This window comes from Herpailurus yagouaroundi, unplaced genomic scaffold (genome assembly GCF_014898765.1).
Source record: "Herpailurus yagouaroundi ecotype Mexico unplaced genomic scaffold, PumYag 77, whole genome shotgun sequence".
NCBI lineage: Eukaryota > Metazoa > Chordata > Mammalia > Carnivora > Felidae > Herpailurus > Herpailurus yagouaroundi.
The window spans coordinates 48,993,754-49,017,351 of NW_024412388.1; the positions used below are offsets into that span (position 1 = coordinate 48,993,754).

Consider the following 23,598-nt stretch of genomic DNA (forward strand, 5'->3'; position numbering starts at 1 on the left):
TTTCTCAAATAAGATGACAAATCTGTCTTTCTGAAGTTTTCCAATGCTTTGTCTTAGTGGCTGTAATGTGATCAACCTTTTTTTTTTTTTTTTTTAATTTTTTTATTTTTGGGATAGAGAGAGACAGAGCATGAACGGGGGAGGGGCAGAGAGAGAGGGAGACACAGAATCGGAAACAGGCTCCAGGCTCTGAGCCATCAGCCCAGAGCCCGACGCGGGGCTCGAACTCACGGACCGCGAGATCGTGACCTGGCTGAAGTCGGACGCTTAACCGACTGCGCCACCCAGGCGCCCCAACCTTTTTTTTTTTTTTAATGTCCCACTACACTAAGTTTCTTGAGGTCATTGGCCATATCTGGTTCATCTCTGTTTCCCCTCCAGCACTTTGGCACCGTATCTTCTGCACAGTCGATACATACGTACTAGCTGAACTAGACTTGCTGATGATGGACAGAATGTTTTCTTTAGAAATCCAGTCTCAAGACTCTCTGAAGAGATAAGGGAAATGCATTAAAGGAGTATCTGAGTAGGCAAGAAATTAAGAAATGCTCCACCCGTGGATTCAATAAACTGTTGCACATGGATCGGTATCTCTGAGAGAAATGCAGAAAAACACTTGAGAGAGACTTGTGCGTACCTGGTGACTAAGGAAATACCCACACTGAAACAGGTAAGAAGAGCTGAGGCACACTTTCACCATAAACCCCACCCCCAGCAAAGCACCACACAATTGGGTGGAGCCCTGCCCCCACCCCCAACAAGCAGCTTCTCCCTAGGGAGTGAAAGGCTTGGACCATACTAACTAACCATACTAACATCCCAACTTTTATGGTTGCTACCTAAAGAACTGTCTTCTAACTAAGGCATCATCTCTGGGAGCTGATGAGGCCTGGGATGTGCTAGTGTCCTGGGACCTCACACAACAAGGACATGGTTTTAAGTGGGCACGCAAACACTTCCCAGGGCTCTTCGCTTGGCTCAGTGCTGAGTGGCAGGCAATAAAGCTCAGTTCCCTGCTTCACCCTGGGACGGGTCTGACTGCACATCTAGCACTGTAACTTTTCCAGCTGCTGCCTGAGGGCTGGCCTAGTCATCAGCTTGCATGTAGAAGCTGATGGGGTAGGCAATCCCCAGTCCTCTGAAAGCATGATCAAACCGGTGGGTGCTTCCTGTATTTACCCTCCTACCCCACCGCCCCTGGCTGACTCCAGTGAAGCAAACCTAGCCATCAGCTTCTCCTTGGAAGGGGTTGAACTCTACATCTAGTGCCCTCATTTTTCCAGCTGCTGCCTGAGGGTCTCACTTCTGACTTTCTTCTCTCTAGGAGCTGACAAGGCCCAGCCTTCAGTAGTCCCTTGGGGTGCACAGAGAAAGCGACAGCTTTCAATGATCCTGTAGGCTCTTCTTAGGACTCCTCATTTCAGCTCGCTCCAGCAATAAAACCCAGCACCTCTCTGGAAGGTAGACTATACTACCACCCTGACTTTTCCAGTTGCCAACCGACAACCTGGCTTCTAACTTGCCTGTTTCTGGGAGCTGATTGCACAGGTAATGACTAATGTCTGGGATTTTTGAAAAGGTGTATGGGTACTTACTTCCTGCAGCTCCTATACTCAGCAATGCTGCAGCAGTAAAACCAAGTCCCCAGCTGCTCCCTAGAAACAGATGGACTTTAGACCTAACCTCCCTCCCCTCAGCCTTTTCAGCCACTACCTATGGGACTGGCTTCTGACCCAGCTAGGAGAGCTATGTGACTCAGCGTTTATGAGGACCCTGGGGCAACAGAAGACAAAGTAGCCATTTGAAAGAGTGTGTGGCCTAAATGAGGGAGGAGGAATTTGCCACAGTTCCTCTGCCCAGCTCTGTGATAAACTCTGGCTCCTAGCTTCTCCCTGAGGAGGGAAGGAATAGGACTACACATGGAGTGTTCCAACTTTTCCAGCTGCTGTGTGAGGAACTGGCTTTTACCTCACGTGTCTGGAGGCACTAACAGGACTTGGCATTCTCTGCTCTCCTGGGGGCCACCAAAAACAAGGATGACAGCTTGGACAAGCACAGAGGTTTGAGAGGCATCCACAATCTCTGGCCAGGCTGATTTGTGAGGCTCATCTCCTATGTGAGGCCAGTCTGTGAAGACTTGGAAAGGTGGGTGTTTTATCTAATGTGCAGAAAGCAACATAGAGTGTCAAGGAAAATGAAGAAAGAGGAAAATCTGTTCTGGATAACAGAACAAGGTGAATCTCCAGAAACTGACCCTAATGTAATGGAGATTTGTGATTTACCTAACAGAAAATGAAAAATAATGATCCTAACGATGTTCACCAAACTCAGGACGACAACCATGAGCAGAGTTAGAATATAAACAAAGAGATAGAAAATATTAAAAAGTACCAAGCAGAAATCATAGAGTCGAAGAATACAATAACTGAACTGAAAACTTAAAAAATGAGCTTTACTAACAGAGTAGATTCAGCAGATGAAAAGATCAATGAAACTAAAAGGTCATTGGAAATCATTCAGTAAAATGGGCACAAAGAAAAAAGAATGAAAATGTGAAGATAGCTTAAGTGACTTAAGTAATACTCCTTATGGGAGTTGTGGAAGGAAGAAAGAGAAATGGGTGGAAAGCTTTACTCAAAGAAATAATACCGGAAAACCTTCCAAACCTGGGAGAAAAAAATTGAAAACCAGATCCATAAAGCCCAAAACATACCAAATAAGATGAAGGAGACTCACACCAAGACAAACTGTCAAAAGTTAAAGACAGAATTTTGAAACAGCAAAAGAAAAAAGGCATATTACACACAAGGGAACCCCTTAAGACTATGGGCAGAGTTTTCAGCAAAATCTTGCAGTCTGAATATACAGAGTGGGACCATATATATTCAGAAACCTGAAAGGAAAAAGAACAAAAACAAAAACTACCTATCAGGAGTACTAATCCTGACATACATGTCCTTCAAAAATAAAAAGGAGGTAAAGACTCTTAGATAAACAAAAGCTGAAGGAATTCATTACTACTAGACCTGCCTGACAAGAATTACTAAAGGGAGAGTGGGTGGCCAGGATGGCTCAGTGGGTTAAGTGTCAGACTCTTGGATTTCAGGTCAGGTCATGACCTAGTAAGGGTCAGGCTCAGGGTGGAGCATGCAGTTTGCTTTCGATTCTCTCTCCCCCTCACCCCCTGCCCCTCCTCCATCATGTGCTTGGGCTCACTCTCTCTCAAAAAAAAAAAAAAAAACAACTAAAGGGGGTTCTTCTAGTTGAATGAAAGAATGCTAAATAGCAACAACACAAGAACATAAGGAGGTATGAAACTCACTGGCCAAGGTAAATATAGACAAAAACAGAATACTGTGTTACTATTATAGTGGTGAGTAAATGATGAGAGTATTCACAGCAACTATAAATGTTGTTGATGCATACACAATATAAATAGTTGTTGACTGTGACATCATTAGTATATAATGGGGGGAAGAGGAGAGGTAAAAGTGTAGAGATTTGTTTATACGTGAAGTTACCCACTTGAAATAGATTGTTATAACCATAGTTTATGTAAGCCCCACATTAACTACATAGAAAATACCTACAGAAGTTACACAAAAGAAAATGAGCAAAGAATAAAAGCCTATCAATAGAAAAAAAAAAAAAAAACCATGAAGAAGGATAGCAGGAGAGAAGATAAAAAAAGAGCTACAAAACAAACAAATCAGTTAACAAAATGGTAATAAATTCTTCTGTATCAATATTTTAGGTAAAAATTGATTAAACTTTTCAACCAAAAGATACAGACGCTGAATGGATTTAAAAAAAAAAAAGCAAGACTATGTGCTATCCATAAGAAATAATAGGGCGGGCTAGAAAGTAAGGGGATATTAGAAATGGAAGACAGTCCTCTGATGTGGCAATAAGAAGAAATCAGGAGTATTTTTCAACCTTTGAAAAAGAAGGAAACACTGCCATTTGCGACAAGGGTGAACCTGGAGGACACGGTAAGTGAAGTAGGACAGACAAAGAGAAATACTCCATGATCTCACTGAAATGTGAAATCTAAGAAGCCGAACTCATAAATGCACAGGGTAAAATTGTGGTTGCCAGGGGCTGGGGGTGTGGGAAATGGGGAGATGTTCACTAAAGTGTACAAAAATGTTCAGTTATGTGGGGTGAAAAGTTCTGGAGATCTAATGTTCATCGTGGTGATGGTAGTTAACACTACTGCATTTTGTACTTGACGTTTTCTAGGAGGATAGATCTTAACCACCACCCCCCCCCCCCCCCGCCACACACACACAAGGTTAACTATAAAGAGGATGGATAAGTTATGTAGCTTGATTGTGGTGATTTTTTTCACAGTGCATACTTACATATAAAGACAAGTTGCACACCAAAAATATGTGCAAAAATATCTCACATTAAAGTCTTTTAAACTGAAATAAATATTAGTTAGAATTTATTAATAATTTAAAGCTGTTAAAAATAACTCATCTTGAGTTTTTTTTGTCTCATAAATCCACTGTCTGGGCATCCTCAGGGAGTTTCTGTTGTTTGCTCTGGATCCTGTGTGTCGGCCATAGTTTCCTGTTTCTTTACGTGGTTTATAACTTGTTTGTTAAAAATTTGACATTTTAAATGGTATAATGAGGAGACTCTGGAGATCAGAAACCACCCAGGTCTGTTATTATTACTGTTGTTATTTTTGTTGCTTGTTGTCTGGTGACTTTCTGGGGCTGATTCTGTAAAATTTCTGTTCCTCCTTAAGGGCAGCCGGTGGGCATTCTCCTCTGTTATCACTGACTTCAGCTACCCTGTGGGCAGAAGTTTCCTTAAATGCCTTGAAGCCTCTCAGGGCTCTGCATAGGAGTCAGGTTACATCTGACACTCTAGCAGGTACTTTACAACTCTGTCTTAGCCTTCATTTCTTGCTTTCCTCCTGTGAGCCTCAGGCTTGGCCAGAGTGAGAGATCTGGGCCTTGCCAGGTCCTTCCTGGCCACACACACGGTCCTTGCATATACCTGGCCATTTAGATTCCCAGAAATATGCCAGAACTGTTGGAAGCCCCATGGACATCTCCTTCCCGGGTTTTCCCTTTCCATCCTCTCGTTAGCACCATTGGGTATTGCCACCTGGGGTGACCATAGTGTGGTAAAATTGTTACCGATTTTTGTTTTAAACGAATGCCTTATGGTGTGGTTCACACAGACTGAACTTTGAGTCAGGTCACATAAAGATATGCCCTGAAAATGGGGTTTTTCAAGGAACTGCCAGACAGGTCAGGTAGCCACCGACCGCTGTTTGGGCACGGTGCCTTCGGGCTGCTCCAGCCACCCACCCTCCCCACCTCACCCCTACCCCGCTCCCTCCAGTGGTTGCTTGGCACTTGGCTGTCTCAGCTCCATAGTTGGGAGGCTGCTGCTTTTCAAGGAGACTGCAGAGCTGGGGAGAAGAGAGCAGGAATAGGGCAGGTTCACATGCCACAGCGCTTGCCGTTCTGATTGAGACCCAGCTCTTTTATTTTTATTTTTTCTGCCTTAAACAAATGCTCAGATTGTTGCAAGACTTTGGTTACTTTTCAGGGTTCCAGAAATGCTGACTCTGACAACTTTTGCTACTTTGCTTGTTGCTTTTATAGAGGAGTGGCTTTTGGAGGTCCTTGATTTGCCATTTCGGAAGTTCTTCTCCCCATAAATCAGGATTCTGGAAGTAGCAGGGACCTTAGTATGCAGTCTCTGACTGTGAACTTGAGGCACATAGAACTAAGAGTCTTCTTGCACAGCAGCAGGAAATGCTTGACACCCTGCACCTTTAAAGCTTCTGTTCTGCCGTAGTCACTTGGCGGCTCACCCCCAGCCCATAGGTCCAACAAACATTTACCGAGCATCTCCTATATGCACCAAAACTCAGGCACAGGCACCCCCAAAAAGCTCAGGGTAACTGGGAGAGATTACACGGATATAGGACTTTAAAGCTTTGAAGTAAAACTCTCAGAGAATGAAGGAGGAAGCAACCAACCGGCTGAGAGTCAAGAAAAATGTCATTGAAGAGTTGACATGTAGGGCTAGGTATGCCACGTGTGATGAGAGACTTCTTATAGAAAAAAATAGCTTATATAAAGACGTGAAAATGACAGAGGACCTAGCCTGTCTAGGGAATTGATAGGAGCTCACTAGTTTGGCAGAAATACTGAGAGACATGGTTGATGAGGTGAGCAGCTTTCCGATCACAAAAATTATCCTACGCCCGCCCGGCCAAGGAGCAGGCCCCTACCCATGGCCATCCACAGTCCAACTCCAGAGGACGCCACTCACTACGAGGGGAGGACAGCCAGTGGTAGCACCTGGGGTTTCACCATGCAGCAGCCCTGCGAAAGGGCCTATGCTGACCCTGGAGTCAGTAGGGGGAACATATTGTTCTGTGACTCCAGTGAGGAAAAGATCAAATTGTCTAGAAAAAAAGGTGTAGAAATAACAAAAATGTTTTGTCTGAAATAACTATAATAGCATTGCAACCACAATTTATTATATGCCAAATACACTGTTACTTTAATATAATATATACGATATACACTATATGTAATATATAAATTTATGTTTAAGTATTTAATATGTATTAAAGTAACATTTTGTATATTATGTATATATAGAGACACACACACATATATTTGGTGTTCACAGTAACTACAAACATAAATCTATATGGTCCTCACAATTAAAATGCTGATGTGTCTGTCAGTTTAGGATAACTTATATTGCATAACTAATAATCCCGAAGTCTTAGTGGCTCACAACAAAATAGGTTTGTCGTATCTCGTGTCCATCTTGCATCAGCTAGGACTCTGCTTTCTGTCTTTGTCACCTGGATGTAGGCCTCAGACCCTTATCTGGGACATTGCTGGTCTCATGGCAGAGAAAAAAGAAACATGTTGAACTTGTGGAACTTGTGCTCTCATTTTACTGAGCGAATGTCATGGCCATTCTTGGATGTATCAGGGTGATTATATAAAAAAGTCCCGTGGAAAGAGCACCACAAAGAAAGGCAACCCAGAGAGGGATAGTGGGTCTTTTGACCAGTCTCATAATTTACCACAGCAGGTGTTATTTAATTCTATTTTGCAGATTAGGATGTGAATTCAGGAAGATAAAGTAGCCTGTTTAATTCACAAGCAAAAGTGAATAAATGGTAAAATTTAGAACTGAATTCAGGCCTGGCCCCCAGTCACCTGACTCTCCATGCTACACTCCCCCACCCCACCCACATCTTTTAATGTTGTTATATATATGACAAGAGCCCTGTGGTATCTTTGGACCTTTCATGTACTGGGGCTAAGAGAAGCCTCTCTTCTGACCCTGACTGTTGCAACAGGCATCATCAGAGATTCTGTGCCAGCCCCTGAAAGTGACCCGTTGCATTTGACCCTTTATTCTTGCTTAATTTCATTTCTTATCTGCTTCAAAAGCACAGGGAAAAGTTCTTAGCTTTTCAGAGCAGAACACATAGCTCACGGTGAATGCACAGAAACACAGTGTGAACCAGACAGTACAAAATACCCATCCAGGGACATCAGCCTGTTCTTGAGAACTAAGCCTGGGGAAGAGGGATAGGTGGCCCCATTCCAGAAAGCCACCTGGGAAATGGAAGGAAACAGTGAGGTCAGAACAAACCTGTACTCCTCCACTGTGTTCCTAAAGGATTCTAACAGAAGTTGGCATCAGGACTGAGAAACAGGTCATTAGAATGAGGTGACAAGGACAGAGGCGCAGCGGCAGAGACCTGATTTGGAGCGATTGGTCCAATCTAACATTAGCCCACAATTATTCTACCTTATTTTATCCATTAATTCACTATCTATTGAGCCCTATCATGTTCAGGGCACTGTTCTTAAACCAGACGGATACTGTTCCTGCCCTGTAGGAATGTATTCGTTAACTACTGTCGTATAACAATACAGCTGAAAACATAGTGGCTTCAAACAACCGTTTAACTCACAAATCTAAGGTGAGCGGTTTAGGCTGAGTTCAGTTGGGCAACTCTTGTCTCAGCTGGGATCACTCATGCATCTACGTTCATTCGGCTGCTGGATGTGCTCAGGTCCAGCTCACGTCGGAGGGTCTGAGCACAGCTCGGGTGGTTGGGTAGCTGGCAGCCAGGGCAACATAACAGTAATACCTGGGCTATGTGTTTCTCGTCATCCATCAGGGTAACAGGAGCTTGATTCACTGGTGGTAGCAAAGTTCCAAAAGAGCAGGCAGAAGCACACAGAGTCTCTACCTTAGGGGAAAAAAGATCTTCTATGTGGTTTAGTCCAGTTTCCCAGGTGGCTTTGTGTGTGTTTGCATTGGGGTTGGTGTCAAAACTCCACGGACCATGAGTGTTACTCAGCCGTCCATTTTATGGCCATTGTCTCCCTTCAGCAAATACGTACAGAAGGGTTGAGCAGGATCCTGGCATTTCTGGTTCCCTACTATAAACTACTATACCAGGGCTCAGTTGAGTTTAGGCTGGTAATACTTACCATTCAAAAACGGACCCATCTACTTGCAAGAAAACTCACACCCACCACATAGTTAAATCCAATGTGAACAGCTTGAGAATAAATGCCTGATAGAGGAATTGAGGCAAAGAGTGACCCTCAAAGAAGATAATTCCACATTGTTTCCCAAACCTGTTCCCCAGGTTTAGTTGACAGTGGTCGCCCTCTGCTTGCTCCTGAGTTCAAGGCCAAGGTAGTGTTTCTTTAGGTAAACCTTACAAACTGCTGCTTCTTAGAAACCCGCCTATAAATAGGGGGTGACAGTTGCCCTGCTGACTTGCCAGAGGGCCATTCTGAGGCCGGAGCAAGATAATGCTTGCACAGTGCTACCACGAGTGAGCGCATTTGTGGCTAGCCTCTGGCTGCCTCAGGGTCCACATTCTAACTCTTACCAACCATTTGGCACCACTTTGACCTGAGCTACCTCCACAGGCCAGAACCAAATCCGTGTCTAAGGAAGCTGGCAAGAAAGAGGCAGATTTCAGCTAGAACTTTTATGATAAGCTTTATGGTTTCCGAATCACTCAAAGTCCATTCTCCCTCTGGTTTTTGTAATAGTTCTTCCTTGAGAGCAGGAACCATTATCTGCTTTTCATCTCCTGGATGAAAAGGGTAAATCATTCACAACATAAAAGATCTGCTCAAGGTTCCATCAGAGGAGACAGCAAAGCTGGGATTTGCATGGAGCTTCCTGAGTCCAATTCCTCCGATCGTCCCTCAGGGTCACTCCCTGACAACTTCAAGACCGAGGGACTGCACAGAGGCGGTGGCTGACTGGGGAGACTGTGATGCCCATTCTGAACTTCAGACTCAACTTCTCATTGTCGGGGGCCCTGAAGGTAAATTTTTGCACAAGGGAAGTGAGGAAGATAAACAGCTCAGACTTGGCCAACTGTTCTCCAAGGCATACCCGCTTCCCTGGAAGACAAAAGCATAAGATAGGTCATCTTCCCATCTAGTGTGGGGCTGACATCTACTTCTTGCAAAACCTGAGTAGGAGAAGGGGCTGGAAGGCCCCACAGCTTTACGTATGGAGGCTCCTTTAATCTGATAGCCAGCCAGGCCGAGTATAAGTCTGGACTCCAATGCTTTCAAGGGTCAAGCAGCTGACGCACAGGGCGAAGGTACAGGGTGAGGGACCAGAAGAGGAGGGAGGCCTGGGTTGACCTAGAAGGTGAATGTGTAGCCTAAAGACTTTTCAAAATCAATCAGCAAACAACAACACTAGCAGATAACAAAACTGTTGAAAAGTAGAAGCCAGTGAATGTCAGAGCAGGTTTTCTAAAATGTAGGACATCTGTCCCCCATGTCGTGTTTTCCTTGTTAATGACTGGGGACCTCACGGCCATGGATGGCCCTTTGCATTGGAATTATCTCAGGTTCCCTCCTTGAATAGTCCTTCTTATATACAGTGGTCTTTCCCCCAGTGGGGTTTTTGCTTCTGACGTGGGGCCCTTGCTGGATCCCTTAGCTCACACTTGGCACCAACCTAGCCACATCCCAATCCCTGTTAGTGAGGGAGGACCTGGAAGCAGAAGAAGGGAGAGCCAATTCAACTCCTCCAATTCTAGCCCTGTGATTTGGGACTAATTAAGTAACCTCTTCAGTTATCAAGGGACACTTCTGTGTGTGTGTGTGTGTGTGTGTGTGTGTGTGTAAGATGGGAACCTTATTTTATATATTGTGTGGGCTACATACTGAATCCAAATAGAGCAAAGAATTCAATAACTTACACAGCAAAACAAAGTATTTTAACATATCACCTGGATAATAATAAATATTCTAGCCGTGAAAGAGCTTAGCATTAACTTCATCTGGTTAATTCTCAAAAATTGGAAGAATATGATTGAAAACACTTCTTAAGTGAAACATTTTGGGTGGCAATATTATTAAGATAGCTTTCTGTATGTTACAGTTATTTATTTACTGTTATACTTTCCCTATCATGCCTTTTATTCTGAAACACTTTCAAAGTACAGAAGTTGCAAAAATAATACAAAGAGCTTGTTTCTCCCAAGTTATCTGAGCATACACTGTCTACATTACCTGTGAACTCTTTAGTATGTGTTTCCTACAGACGGGGACATTCTCGACATAACTACAATATAACCACCAACTCAAGGAAACACCGATGCATCACCACCATTTCCTCCTGAGATCCCCAGTCAGGTTTTGCCAGTGGTCCCGATAGTGCCGTTTATTGTAAAAGGACCAGTTGAGTGTCAGCTGTTGCATTTGGCTGACATGCAAGTGATGCCTCAACTTCCATGACTGGCATTTTTTTTTTTTTTTTTTTTACAAAGCTGTTTATTTTAATTGCAGGATAGATAACATACAGTGTTATATTAGTTTCAGGAGTACACCATAGTGCTCCAACAGTTCTATTCATTCCTCAGTGCTCCTCACAACAGGTGCACTCCTTAATCCCTATCACTTTTTCACCCATCCCCCACCCACCTCCACTCTGGTAACCCTCAGTTTGTTCTCTATAGTTAAGAGTCTGTTTCTTGGTTTGTCTTTCTCTCTTCTTCTTTTTTTTTCCTTTGCTGGTTTGCTTTGTTTCTTAAATTCCACCTACGAGTGAAATATGGTATTTGTCTTTCTCTGACTTATTTCGCTTAGCATTACACTCTCTAGCTCCACCCATTCTCCTCCTTGGGATCTTATGGCTACCATGTAAACAAACTCAGGCTAGCTTGACAGAGAATGAGAGGTAACATGGAAAGCCCTGTGGTTGCAGCTGAGGTCCCAGATCAGCCTTTCAGCCAGCTGACCTCCCAAACACATAAACACACCCAGCTAAGACCAGAACTCCCTAACTGAAGTGTAGATTTGTAAGCACTAATATTGTTTTAATAACTTATCATTTTAAGCCGCTGCATTCGTGGACTGTTTGTTATGCGTACGTATGCTGACACCTGTGGAATGAACTCTGAATCAAAGTGAAAAGGACTTGAAGGGGGAAGAGAGTTATATTCTAGTCGTGCTAAAGACAGCAGTAGATGAGAAGTATAAAACCTTAACTCGTAGGCCCTGTTCTGCCTCATTCCTTGGATAAGAAACCACTCTGTTATTCTTAGTTTCCTTATATGAAGAAAGGAAATACTGATCGCTTTCCTAGTTATTAATAACTGGGTGGCTGCAAAGATTAAATGAGATAATGTGCTTGCAAATGAAGTCTGTAATTAAGAGGGTGTGACAAAATTCTCAATAGCAAAGCACCAGTGAGGCAAAAATAATTATAGTCCAATCCTTGAAATAGACGGCTGGGACTTGGTACTGAAATATAAAACTTGAAGTTACTGTAGACAGAAGACTGGAAGGTATTCCTATATCTCACAGCAGCTTTCCTATCAGGGAGGGATTTGTCCAATGGGAGCAAAGATGACTTGGAATCAGGTGAAGAAAGACAAAGAAGCTCTAATCAGAAATCAGCCCAGAAAACAGGGTGGTGCTGCACCTTGGACTTCAGGTCTTATCAAATTCCAGTTCCTCCCCTTCTGAGCCCTAGTGTCATCAACAGCAAAAGGATATCGGATCAGAAAAGCAATCTGTATTTATTTTTAAGTTAATGATAAGCAGACTATCGTGCATTCCACAGTATGGGCTCCGTGTAGCATTTAGTTATATGTATATAACTAAATAATATAACTATATTATTATATATACGTACATATATGTGTATGTTTAGGAGACAGTGCTAGGAAGAACACAGGCTTTAGTTTTTGATAAATCTGGTTAACACTGAGTTGTAGCTCTGCCACATGAATTTGATGACTTTAGATGTCATACCCTTCTAAGCCTCAGTCTCTTTATCTTTGAAGTGGTTCTAGTAATGTGAACCCTGCAATGTTACACCAGAGCGCATGCTAATGAGAGCAGTTTTTGTTTTTCTTTTCCACTTCATTCATTGTAAAATCCTCAGAGTTGATGCTTGACACGTAATAGATGCCCAAGAAATCTTTATAGAATTCAGGAATCGGGGAATTGCTTGAAAAAAAATCTAAGCAACATACCCTAACTCAATACCTGGAATATTCTAAGAATTTTTCTTATTCATTTTACAATGTTAAGAATTAAAACACCCTTTTGGAACTGGCTGGCTTAGAAACATGTGAGAGTTTTCACTACATCCTCTTTTGTACTTCACAAGCTTTGTACCATATAAATGTATTAGCCAGATTTTTAAAGCGTAATTAAAATTGTAAAAATCAAAAGCACCTCTTAGGGTAGAATCCCACCTAGTTAGGACAGTGGCATCCAGAGTCATTCCTGATGGCCATAATGATAAACAAGTAGCCCCTTCCCTTGCCCCACCCCCATCCTATTTTTATAAATTGCCTCTAGCTCTATGTGAGTGGGTGGCTTTTAAAAAGAACTTGAGACATTTAAAAGCTCTATAGAGATAGCAAATATCCAACCTTCTTTGTGAGCGAGAGATGGGGACTGAATCTCTGTCCCCAGTGCTCTGGGGAACAGAACCAAGTAAAGCTAAAACCTCCATCAGATGCAAGCAAGGGCTGAGGAAGTAAGGAGTCCACAGGTGCGGAGAACAGCAGGAGGGGAGTCACGCTGAACAGGGCTATCTGGAAACCTTCAAAAAGCCAAGCATGACGGGGAAAAGGGTAGGGAAGGGCCAAAAGAGGGACTGTGGATTCTCACACTCCTTCTGTCACAACTCACCTACTGAGAAAGGCAGAAAGGATTCCCTTTTCTTAAACTGTCCATTCTCCAGAAAATGCTCCGGATTGAACCTGTCGGGGGTGGCCCATTCTGTTGGGTCCCTGTGCAGTGCAGTCAGATTGGTAATGATCACGGTTCCCTAGAAAAGGCAGAAAACACTCAGGCGAGGCTTGACCCATGCAACACGTGTACTCAGAAGTGCAGCAGTCACCTGACTCCCACGCCAGGGCTTGACCACACCCCAGACTCCCTCACACTCCCCAACTCACTGTCTTCTGAGCCTAACCCCTACCCACCCACCACCCCCTCCCCCGCAGCCACCCTGCTCTTTGCAATGGTATAGCTTAAAATGATGGGCTTGCAGGGAATTTTATCAGAGAAGTGTAGCTTCTACTGACTGCAGAATGGATCTTTCTACAGGGACATGTCTACACCAGAGAGAATAATGCAACAGCTAGCTAGTCAGTACCATACCCAAATCAACCCAGCCGCTCAGCGAAGTGATAACTCTGGCAGCTCTACCCAGGTAAAAGATACCCCGTGCATCTCTCTTTTTCTCATTCTCTTCCCTTTAGTGTCTGGTATACTCCACAGAAGGCTTAATAATAGGATCAGGTCCCCCAGTGAAAGGAACCACAATTCATCGAAGGACACAACGAGAAACGAGAAGTCCTCTGTGTTGTCTCCCTTTCCCTCATTCTGCCTTCAATCCTTTAGTGAGGCGGCTCACTTTTACTTTATATGTCTCTTGGTTCTGTCACTTCCATTCTGTGTCCACCCCCGCCTCTGATCCAGGCTACCAGCTGCCTTGCCTACAGTCTTGTAAGAGCTGCCCACCATGCCCGTGGCCTCTCTCGCCTTTCAATCTGCTCCACGCTCTAAAAGCAGAGTGAGCTTTGGACATGATAGAATGATGCCAACCCCCAGCCGCCCACCCACACCTTGAACACCCTTCACTGGCTTCCCATCACCCTTAGGGGAGAGACCCATCTCCTGACCCCTGTCTGGACCACTCTCCTTCTTCCTGCACTTGCACTCCAGACGCCTTCTTTCAGCTTCCCAAACATGCTACGTTCCCACTCATTTCTAGGCCTTTTTATAAGCTGTTCTCCTTGCCTGGACGCCCTTCCTCCCTACTTTGTCACTGAGCTAAGTCTCCATCACTCGTTAATCCTCAATTCACACACCACTTCCGTTTGGAAGCCCTCTCAGACCACTCGTGCCCCTCCTCCCCATTCCAGCTGGCCTGTATCTTTATGGAAACCAGCGGGTTCTCCCCTCTGGGCAGTTTCCGTGGTTTATAAGTATATACTTGCATGATTATTTTGTTCAGAGTTGTTTTCCCAGGTGGGAGCCTTTTAGATGCTTACTGGATATTTGTTAAGTTAGTAAATCACTGCTATTTTGAGCACTTTCTACACTAAACACTACATGCATGACCTCATTTTCTCTCCATCCATGAAGTAGTTTTAAATGGCATTTTACAGATAGATAAGTCTTAGCTCTGAGAGGTGAAGTGATATGCCCAGAGTTACGCAGTGGGAAGAGGTAAAGCCGTGATCTGTACAAGGTCTAGTTCATGTCAAAGGCATGGCTCCTGGCCTCTACAAGATATAGTCACTAAGATCTCTCAGTTCCCAGGATCTTTATTTTTTTTTTAAATTTTTTTTTTCAACGTTTATTTATTTTTGGGACAGAGAGAGACAGAGCATGAACGGGAGAGGGGCAGAGAGAGAGGGAGACACAGAATCGGAAACAGGCTCCAGGCTCTGAGCCATCAGCCCAGAGCCCGACGCGGGGCTCGAACTCACGGACCGCGAGATGGTGACCTGGCTGAAGTCGGACGCTTAACCGACTGCGCCACCCAGGCGCCCCTCCCAGGATCTTTATTAAAGCTGATCTTTAAAGCCAGTGGTAGAATGAGTCTGTTGAGCTAAATGAATTGCTAGAAAAATGCACACTGCACCTGTGAAATAATTTAGACTTAAGCCTTCACCCACGAGATGTCTATCAATAAGAAAACAGTGAATGGAAACAGCCGTAGGAATAGGATAGGAATAGGTAAGCTCCCCTGGTTCTGCCTGTTGAGAGAAGTTCCCGGTAAGACACACACAGAGGGATCTAGACAAACTGGAATGGATCCACAGAAGCCAACCGACACCCTGAGAAAGGAAAGGAACTGTAAATGTGCAATGTGCAGAGACGACACCAGAGGGCAGAGGAGAGCTGTCTGCCTAGATCTTAAGACTGGTGGGCGGAGAGAACAGAATTTCCTTTGTGAGGACAGGAATTTAACAGGGGCCAACTGAGAACACTTGCAGGGAGACTCTTTTAAAGTCCAAGTAAGGCAACTCCTGTGGAGAGAACATGGTGTAGTACAAAAAAGATGAGCCTGGGAAACAAACCGATCTGGTTCTGGAACCCAACTCTTGTCTCTTTGTAGTTGAGAGATCTTATGCGAGCTTCATCACTCCTGAGCCTCGACTTTCCAATTTATAAAATGGGAATAATAGGTATTCTGAAGACTGATGAATACATTTTGAAAGAATCTATATAGTCCATGTTACATACTCATTGCTTAATAAGTATTGGTTCCTTTCTTTTTCTAATAATTCATATTGCATACACCTGGATTGGTTTCCTTTGTGAGGCAGTCCCATGACAGGTCTGTAAGTAAAAGCTGGAAAAAATACTCCAGCATTAATGTGATATTGACCCAGGTGGTCTCAAATGTCCCTTCCTATTTTAATGTTCTAGAACCCCAGGATTGTGAAGCAGAATTTTCCAAGTCTGGCAGGTTCCTAGCACTGTGAGAAGCTCCACAAAGGCAAAGAAAAGGGCTCCGTGGCAAAGTCTGAGAACTGCTGCTTGCTGTATCCCCACAAAGACACATAATGCACATTACATAGTAAAACCAAACAAACGAATAAAAAAACCCACTGAGACATCCCACAGCAAAGAAAAGCCGGTCTCTGCCTAAACATATTTGACCTAGGAATCCCCTTTCCCCTCCGTAATACCTATTAACGTCTCATTGGATTAATGTTCCAAAGATCACACATGGAGAAAAAAACTAGTATTATCTCAGGTATAATATATCTCTTTCCCATTTAAGTGATTCCCTAAGGCAAGAGTATGAGTCACTTTCCAGTTCAGAGCTCTAAAAGATGGGTTTGAAGATCTGAGGCTGAGAGTCCCTGGTTACCTTGGGCAGGTAGTAGCCAGCTAGCGTGGTATCATCTACCACTTCCCTGGGCACATTCAGGGGGATGATGTTTCCCATTCGTTGCACCTCATGGATGAAGGCATTGGTGTAGGGCATGGACTCTCGAGCGGCTGTGCTTGCTATGTGCGACTGGCCAATCACCCTGTCGATCTCAGCTTGGACTTTTTCTGGAAAAGAAGGTTCTATTATTCTACTCTTCCACAACTTTCCGTAAGCCCGGTTAAACTAAAGAATGGCATAACCAGGATCAAAATGGCTCAAACTATAGCAGGTTCTATAGACTCTGATTTCTCAGGAATTATATGAGTGGAAAGTGGGCCTGGGTTTTAGACAAATCTGGTTGCAAACTCTTGCTCTACAACATTACTACTGCAAGTTACTTAAACTCTGTGAGGCTGTTTTCTCTTCTTACCAGTAAGGATAAATCTACCTTCCTCTTAAGGACGTCTTGAGATTTACATGAACTGGTTTAGGTGAGCACCCAACACATCAAAGACGCTTCTAATTGTGCCCCAATATAGCTGTTTTCCTTTTTTTTTTCTACAATAAGAGATTTTTAGCTGGACGCCTGGTTACCCAGCTACATACTACATTTCCCAGATTCCCTTGTAAGTGTGACCATGTGATTAAGTTCTGGTCAATAGAATAATGTAGAAGGAATGTCTGGTACTTGAAACATGTCCTTAAAGGAAGGGTGTTTCCTTCTTCCCTTCCCACTTGTGGAAAGGCAGCCCTCAAGGTGAGCCATCTTTAAGAGTATAAACAAGGCCATCATTCTAGATACAACAGAGCAACATGTTGGAAGAAGCTTAGAACCCAAAGTGCTCTGCTGAGTCAAGCTTAGATTTTTTTAATTTTGACAGAAATAAGAATTTTTTAAATACATTTTATTTTTATTTTAGAGAGAGTGAGCGGGGGAGGGGGCAGAGGGAGAGAGAGAGAACCTTAACCTGGCTCTGTGCTAAGTGTGGAGCCCAACATGGGGCTTGATCCCATGACCCTGGGATCTTGACCTGCCTGAGCTGAGATCAAGAGTCAGACGCTCAACTGACTGAGCCACCCAGGCACCCCTAGAATTTTTTTTCCTGACCATTTAATGAGTTTTGAAAATTATGGTAAAATATATGTGACCTAAAATTTACCATGCTAACCACATCTAAGTGTATAGTTTAATAATGTTGTGCATATTCACATTGTGCAACCAATCTCCAGAACATTTTACCTTGAGAAACTGTACATCCACTAAACAATAACTTCTCATTTTCTCCTACCCTAACTCCTGGCAACCCCCATTCTACTTTCTGTTTCTATGAATTTGCCTACCGTAGAAATCTCATAAAAATGGAATTATACAGTATATGTCTTTTCTTGACTGTATTATTTAATTTAGCATAATGTCTTCAAGGTTCATCAGTGTTATAACACATGTCAGAAATGCCTTCCTGTTTAAGGATGAATAATATTGCAATGTATTCCGTATTTTATTCATCCTTTCTTCCATTGATAGACGCTTGGGTTGTTTCTACCTTTTGGCTATTGTGAATAATGGTGCTGTGAAGATGGCTATAAACTATCATTTAAAATTTTTGTTTAATATTTATTTATTTTTGAGAAAGAGAGAGAGAGAGAGAGCAAGTAGGGGAGGGGCAGAGAGAGAGGGAGACACAGAACCTGAAGCAGGCTCCAGGCTCTGAGCTTGAACTCACGGACTGTGAGATCATGACCTGAGCTGAAGTTGGATGCTCAACTGACTGAGCCACCCAGGTGCCCCTATCATTTTAAGCTATTGTTATTTTGGAGACCCTATTACAGAAGCCAACTCTATATCCTAATGAGATAGCTTTTAAACTTTTTAGAAAATGTAATTCAGAGTTCCAAACGCATTTTAAATCATAAATCATAAAACATACTTTTATGTAAATATATGGAAAGAAATAAAGTTTGATGAACAATCTTATCCTTCGTACATGGGAAGTACTCTGATCTTTATTTTTAGTTTAGGAAAAAATGTTGGTCTTGATCCACTAAATTGGATTTTATATCCCGTTAATAAACTGTTATCCAAAGTTTGAAAAACTGTATCCTAGCATCCCATCTCTCCAGCTCAAATTTGTTCTGGGTCCTGGAGAGGAAAAAAAAAAAAAAAAAAAAAAAGATTATAATAGTCACTGCCTTTGAATGGATGACAGTCTTTGGGGAAGATATATGAATAATGTGCAATCGCATAGTAATGGAGGTGTGTTAGGTTATCTCTAGAGGAGGAAAATAATCCAGTAATAATAAAGTCATCTCTAGAGTAAGTAGTTTCCTATTAGAGTGGGGAAGCATCTTAGAGGAGGTTGTATTTGAGCAGATTCTTCAGGCACACCTGGTGATTTACCATGTAGAGAAAATGGGGAAGCAGATGAGAGGGAAGCGCAAGCTTGATGGCAGAGGCATGAATAAGGACAGTGCCAAGAAAATAGCATGTAATTTAGTGAGGCCACCATGTACGGTGGGTGGAGCTAAGGCTGGACAGGCAGAAGAAGGAACATCAGAAAGCATGATATTCCAGACTCAGGAGTCTGAACATTATCCACAGGCCAATGGAAGACATGACTTAAAAGGCTAGAAGCTTGTAACAAGATACATTCGTATAAGAATGTAAGTCTTTTCCTGAAACTCACCACAGTGTCCATTGACTTCACTGTTTTCACTCTAGATTCTGAGTTTCCTGAGGGCAGGGACTCTGTTACACTGGGATTATGTGAACCCATCACAGTCCTAACAGGAAAACTGAAGAACGTGCCCATTCTCAAGTCCATGTCACCTCAAGACTATTTTTCCATTCTACCATCCTATCTTCTAGTCCCAACTTGGGGGCCGTATGCTCTAGGAGACACCATTCTGTCCTGCCCCAGGCACACTCACTGGCATGCTCACCTTGGATTTCTGGGTATAAGGCCAAATAAAGCAGACCCCAGCGCAGTGTTGTGGAAGTTGTCTCCGTTCCAGCAAAGAAGAGGTCCAGGGTGCTGTAGATGAGGTTTTCTTCATGGAAACTTGAAGTAGCATTGCCCCTATTCTAGAAAACACAAGGTTATAGGTTTATTCAGTGGGTTCTTGGTTGCTACAACACACAGGGGCTTCATCCTAGGGAGAGGATGTGGAAGAAAAGATTCCCAGGAGAAATATCTTTCCCTTTGGCCATCTCAAGAGGTAGAGACTTTATTTCAGCAAATTAGCATCCTCTCGCCCCAAGTGCTGGAAACTTTTGCTGGCTTTGGTGGATGAAAATCAAGACACTTATTTTTTTTTTTTATATCTATAATTTGGGAGAATCTATTAGTACAGTGGGAAGAGAATCAGTTCAGTGGAAAGACAGACTAGGGTTCCAATATTAGCTACACCATTCACTCGCTGTATGACCTAGGGCAAGTCACTTAATCTCTCTGTGCTTCAGTTTCCTGTTTCAGAAAATAGCAATGAAATACACATGCCCCTTAAGATGACACTATAAATTACATGAGATGAAAAGAGCACATAACAAATACTCAACGTGTTTGTACTGATACCAGGAAGAGTAATCTGAATTCCTCTTATGGAGAACAATGCTCGTATCTCCCTGTTAATGTCTTCCTTTCTAGGTGAAACCACTCTCATTCCATCAACCATTCCTCATGGAATTCCTTCATCTTTACCACTTTGCCCCGGAAGCTTCAATTTGCCAACAATCTGCTCAGTGCGTGGCTCCATACCTGCACAGCATTTAGCAAGTGACGTCTCCTCCTTTGAGGAGAAATCAATGCTTCTACTAATGTTATGCCAGTAAGGTGAGATAAAAGGGGAGATGGATAGAAACCTACCAGTCTGGTCAATCCCAAGAGGAGATACAACTAATCTGACGCGTCAACGATTATGACAGTGATACTGATGCATCGAGGTATATTGAACACAGGGGTGACTGGGCTAAAGGCTACACATCCAATTTGGCTTTTCCCTCCTTCTTTCCTATAATGTTGGAAAGTAGATGATAGGAAGATCAAAGAGGAAGGCAGAAGTCCCACTCAGGCCCTGAGGCTGAACTCTGGCATCCAACTCAGCTTTTCTTGTGTTCTGCACTGGGGGGTGAGGGAAGGGGCAGGCAACTGGGCCCAGATCCAAATAACAATGAAAGAGTTCTTTGAAGCTCAACTGTTAGCTTTCCTTTTGTGTATAGCTCCTTCAGATATGGGCAAAGAGCAGAGAATAGAAGATGAACAGGCAGTATTTGAGTATCCCCAAGGACTCAAGCCAAATATCATTTACCCCTATCCTTATTTCTACCTGCCTCATCAATCCTGAATTAATGCTGCTTCTATACTCTATGAAATACTGCTTCTATTTTGACTCCCCGTGGTAAGCTAAATAATGACCCACAGAGATGTTCATATCCTAGTCTCTGGAACCTGTGGGTGTTACCTTATATGCTAAAAGGGACATTATAGATACGATTAAGTTAAAAATTTTGATATGGCAGGAGGCCCCTGGATGGCTCAGTCTGTTGAGCATTCTACTTCAGCTCAGGTCATGATCTCATGGTTCATAAGCCTGAACCCCTCGTTGGGCTCTGTGCTGACAGCTCAGAGCCTAGAGCCTGCTTCAGATTCTGTGTCTTCCTCTCTCTCTCTGCCCCTCCCCTACTCACACTCTGTCCTTCTGTACTAAATAAACATTAAAAAATTAAAAAAAAAAAAAAAGAATATTGATATGGGAAGATGATTCTGGATCATTCCAGTGGCTCCAAAGTAATTACAAAGGTCTTTATAAGAGAGAGGCAAGAGAAGGATGACAGCAGAGAAGATGCTCCATGCTGGCTTTGAAGATGGAAAAAGGGGCCATGAACAAAAGCAGCCTCTAGAAGCTGGAGAAGTCAAGGAAACAGATTCTTTTCTAGGGCCTCCAGAAGGGACCAGCCTTGCCAGCACCTTGATTTTAGCCCAGTAACACTGATTTCAGACTTCTGACCTCCAGAACTATAAGAGAATAAACGTGCGTCGTTTGGAGCTCCCAGGTTTGTGGTAATTTGTTACAGCAGCAATAGGAAATGAGTACGCTCCCACTTGCTCTTTAAGAACAAACAGGAAACAACTCTGATTTCCTCACCTTTTCCATCTCCTTGAGGTAAGCGTCAATAAAATCTCTTGTTTGGTCAGGATTCCAGTCTCTCTTGTGGTTTTCAATCATCTGAGCAACGAACAATTTCAGTTTCTCCCAGTTGCTAAAGAGTGTTTGGTGGGGTCCAGGAAGAAATTTCATAATCCATGGAAATACATTGTAGAGCTAAGTGAGAAAAATGAAACACTCAGAGAGACAATTTGGTGCCAATTTTTCGCTTTTTGAGACAAAACAATCGATATTCTCTTTCCATCTCTCACTTACTGGCTCTTAAAACCTTGGGGTCACCTTGACTCTTGTCTGTCACCCTCTAGCAAAGCACTTCAGCACTCCATCCAAAATGTGTCCAGTTTCAGACCACGGCTCACCACCCCAGCCACGTTCCCCCCTAACAAACACCCAACATTTCTCACCTGGATGCTGTGCTAGGCTTCATCAGCCTCACTGATTCCATTCTTAACCCCCTCCAGGTCTGTTTTCCAGAGCTGCCAGGGGCATCACTTTATACCTTCATCAGATCATTTCACTCCTTGGCTCTCAATCCTCCAATGACTTGCCATGGCTTTCGGACAAAGCTCTACATCATGCTCCTGGCCTATAAGCTCTGCATGGGCCAGCCACCACACACACCTGTCACCTCCTTTGCTATCACTTCCCGCCATCTTGCTCTTTCTCACTCTCTCCAGTGCAGCACCACTGGCCCCTGTGATGACATCAAGGATGTTCTTGTTTGGGTCTTTGCATTTGCTATTCCTTCCACCTAGAACACTCTTCCTCTGAAATCTGTAGAACTCTGGCCCCTCGCTTCATCAGGGTGCTGTTCAAATGTCACCTCCTTGGAGTGGTCTTAGCCTGATGATCCTATAACCCCTGCCAGCCTCTCTCCGTTCCCATATCCTGTTTTATTCTCCTTCATGGTAATTATCCCAAGTAAGTGTGTGTGTGTGTGTGTGTGTGTGTGTGTGTGTGTAAGATATAGATAGATGATAGATGCATGTCTTATGGATTTGTCTGCCCTGCTATGATGTAATCTCCATGTAGATAAGACATATTTTACTGAAATAAAGTATTTTTGAAAACATTTTCTCTAATAATATCTTCTGGTAGAAAGAAGCATGACATAATGGAAAATCACTCAGACTTAAACAGATACAGGTACAGGTCTATTAGCTCTGCTGCTTTCCAGCCATAATATTCTGTTGATAGTAATGACGATGATGATAACAATGATGTAATCTGTTGCTCCTTAGTTTAACCAGCTGCCAGTGGGGGGCCAGGATTTTTCTGGTGACTGAGCGACATGAGATCCATACAGCACCTAGGACGGAGCCAGCGGATCACTATCTGGATTTGCTTACACACTCCCATACCTGCTTGCACACACCATGACGCTCCATTTCATCTTTCAAGGTTTTTTTGCAAGAATTAACTATGGTAAAGTATGTATTGCTGTCCATCAAGATGCCTGGCCTATGTGAGGACTCCAAGAAATGCTTATTATTAGCCTTACCCTACTGCCCCTTCCAACCCTCTCAGGAATTACTTTTCCCTGGGGAAGATAAGCTGGGTACCCACTAAACTCTCATGACTTCCTAGGTTCTGCATTCATGGGGCCAAAGAACATGGGGTTATTGAATTAGGGACTCCTATGGCTAGGAATGAGAAAAAGGAATTCAAAAATAACTTTGATAATAATAATAATAGCTCACATTCATTGCACCCTTTTAATGCGCATGGAATCATGCTAATGCTTTATCAGTTTTGATTCACTGGGTCCATAAAGCTCCAGGCAAAGATGTTTGTCAGGAATAAATAGAAACAAATCCACTTCTAGATACAAGAAATGTGACCTTAATAGTTGGGGCTGCTTTGGCCATAGAAGTGTCTTCCAAACCCAGAAAAGTGGCTGAGAGACCAAGAAGCTGAACAGAGTTATTGACAGACTCACAGACCCAGAGGGACAAAATGGAGTACAGGGCCCACCAAGGAAGGGGTGAAGTTTGAATCCCAAGGGTCTGTACCCTA

At 43.2% G+C, this 23,598-nt stretch overlaps 1 protein-coding gene across 1 annotated transcript in view; it reads right to left on the reverse strand.

Annotated features, from left to right (window-relative positions):
• Window positions 1–7,051: 7,051 nt before the first annotated feature.
• CYP2J2 (cytochrome P450 family 2 subfamily J member 2) overlaps window positions 7,052–23,598 on the reverse strand; it is a 32,481-nt gene continuing 15,934 nt past the window's right edge. Inside the window, exons 5-9 of the mRNA XM_040470424.1 lie at window positions 21,562–21,738; window positions 19,360–19,501; window positions 16,417–16,604; window positions 13,212–13,350; window positions 7,052–9,446 (exon numbers count right to left, since the gene is read on the reverse strand). Coding sequence (XP_040326358.1) covers window positions 9,268–9,446; window positions 13,212–13,350; window positions 16,417–16,604; window positions 19,360–19,501; window positions 21,562–21,738 — 825 coding nt within the window. The 3' untranslated portion in view covers window positions 7,052–9,267. The remainder of the gene's footprint in view (window positions 9,447–13,211; window positions 13,351–16,416; window positions 16,605–19,359; window positions 19,502–21,561; window positions 21,739–23,598) is intronic.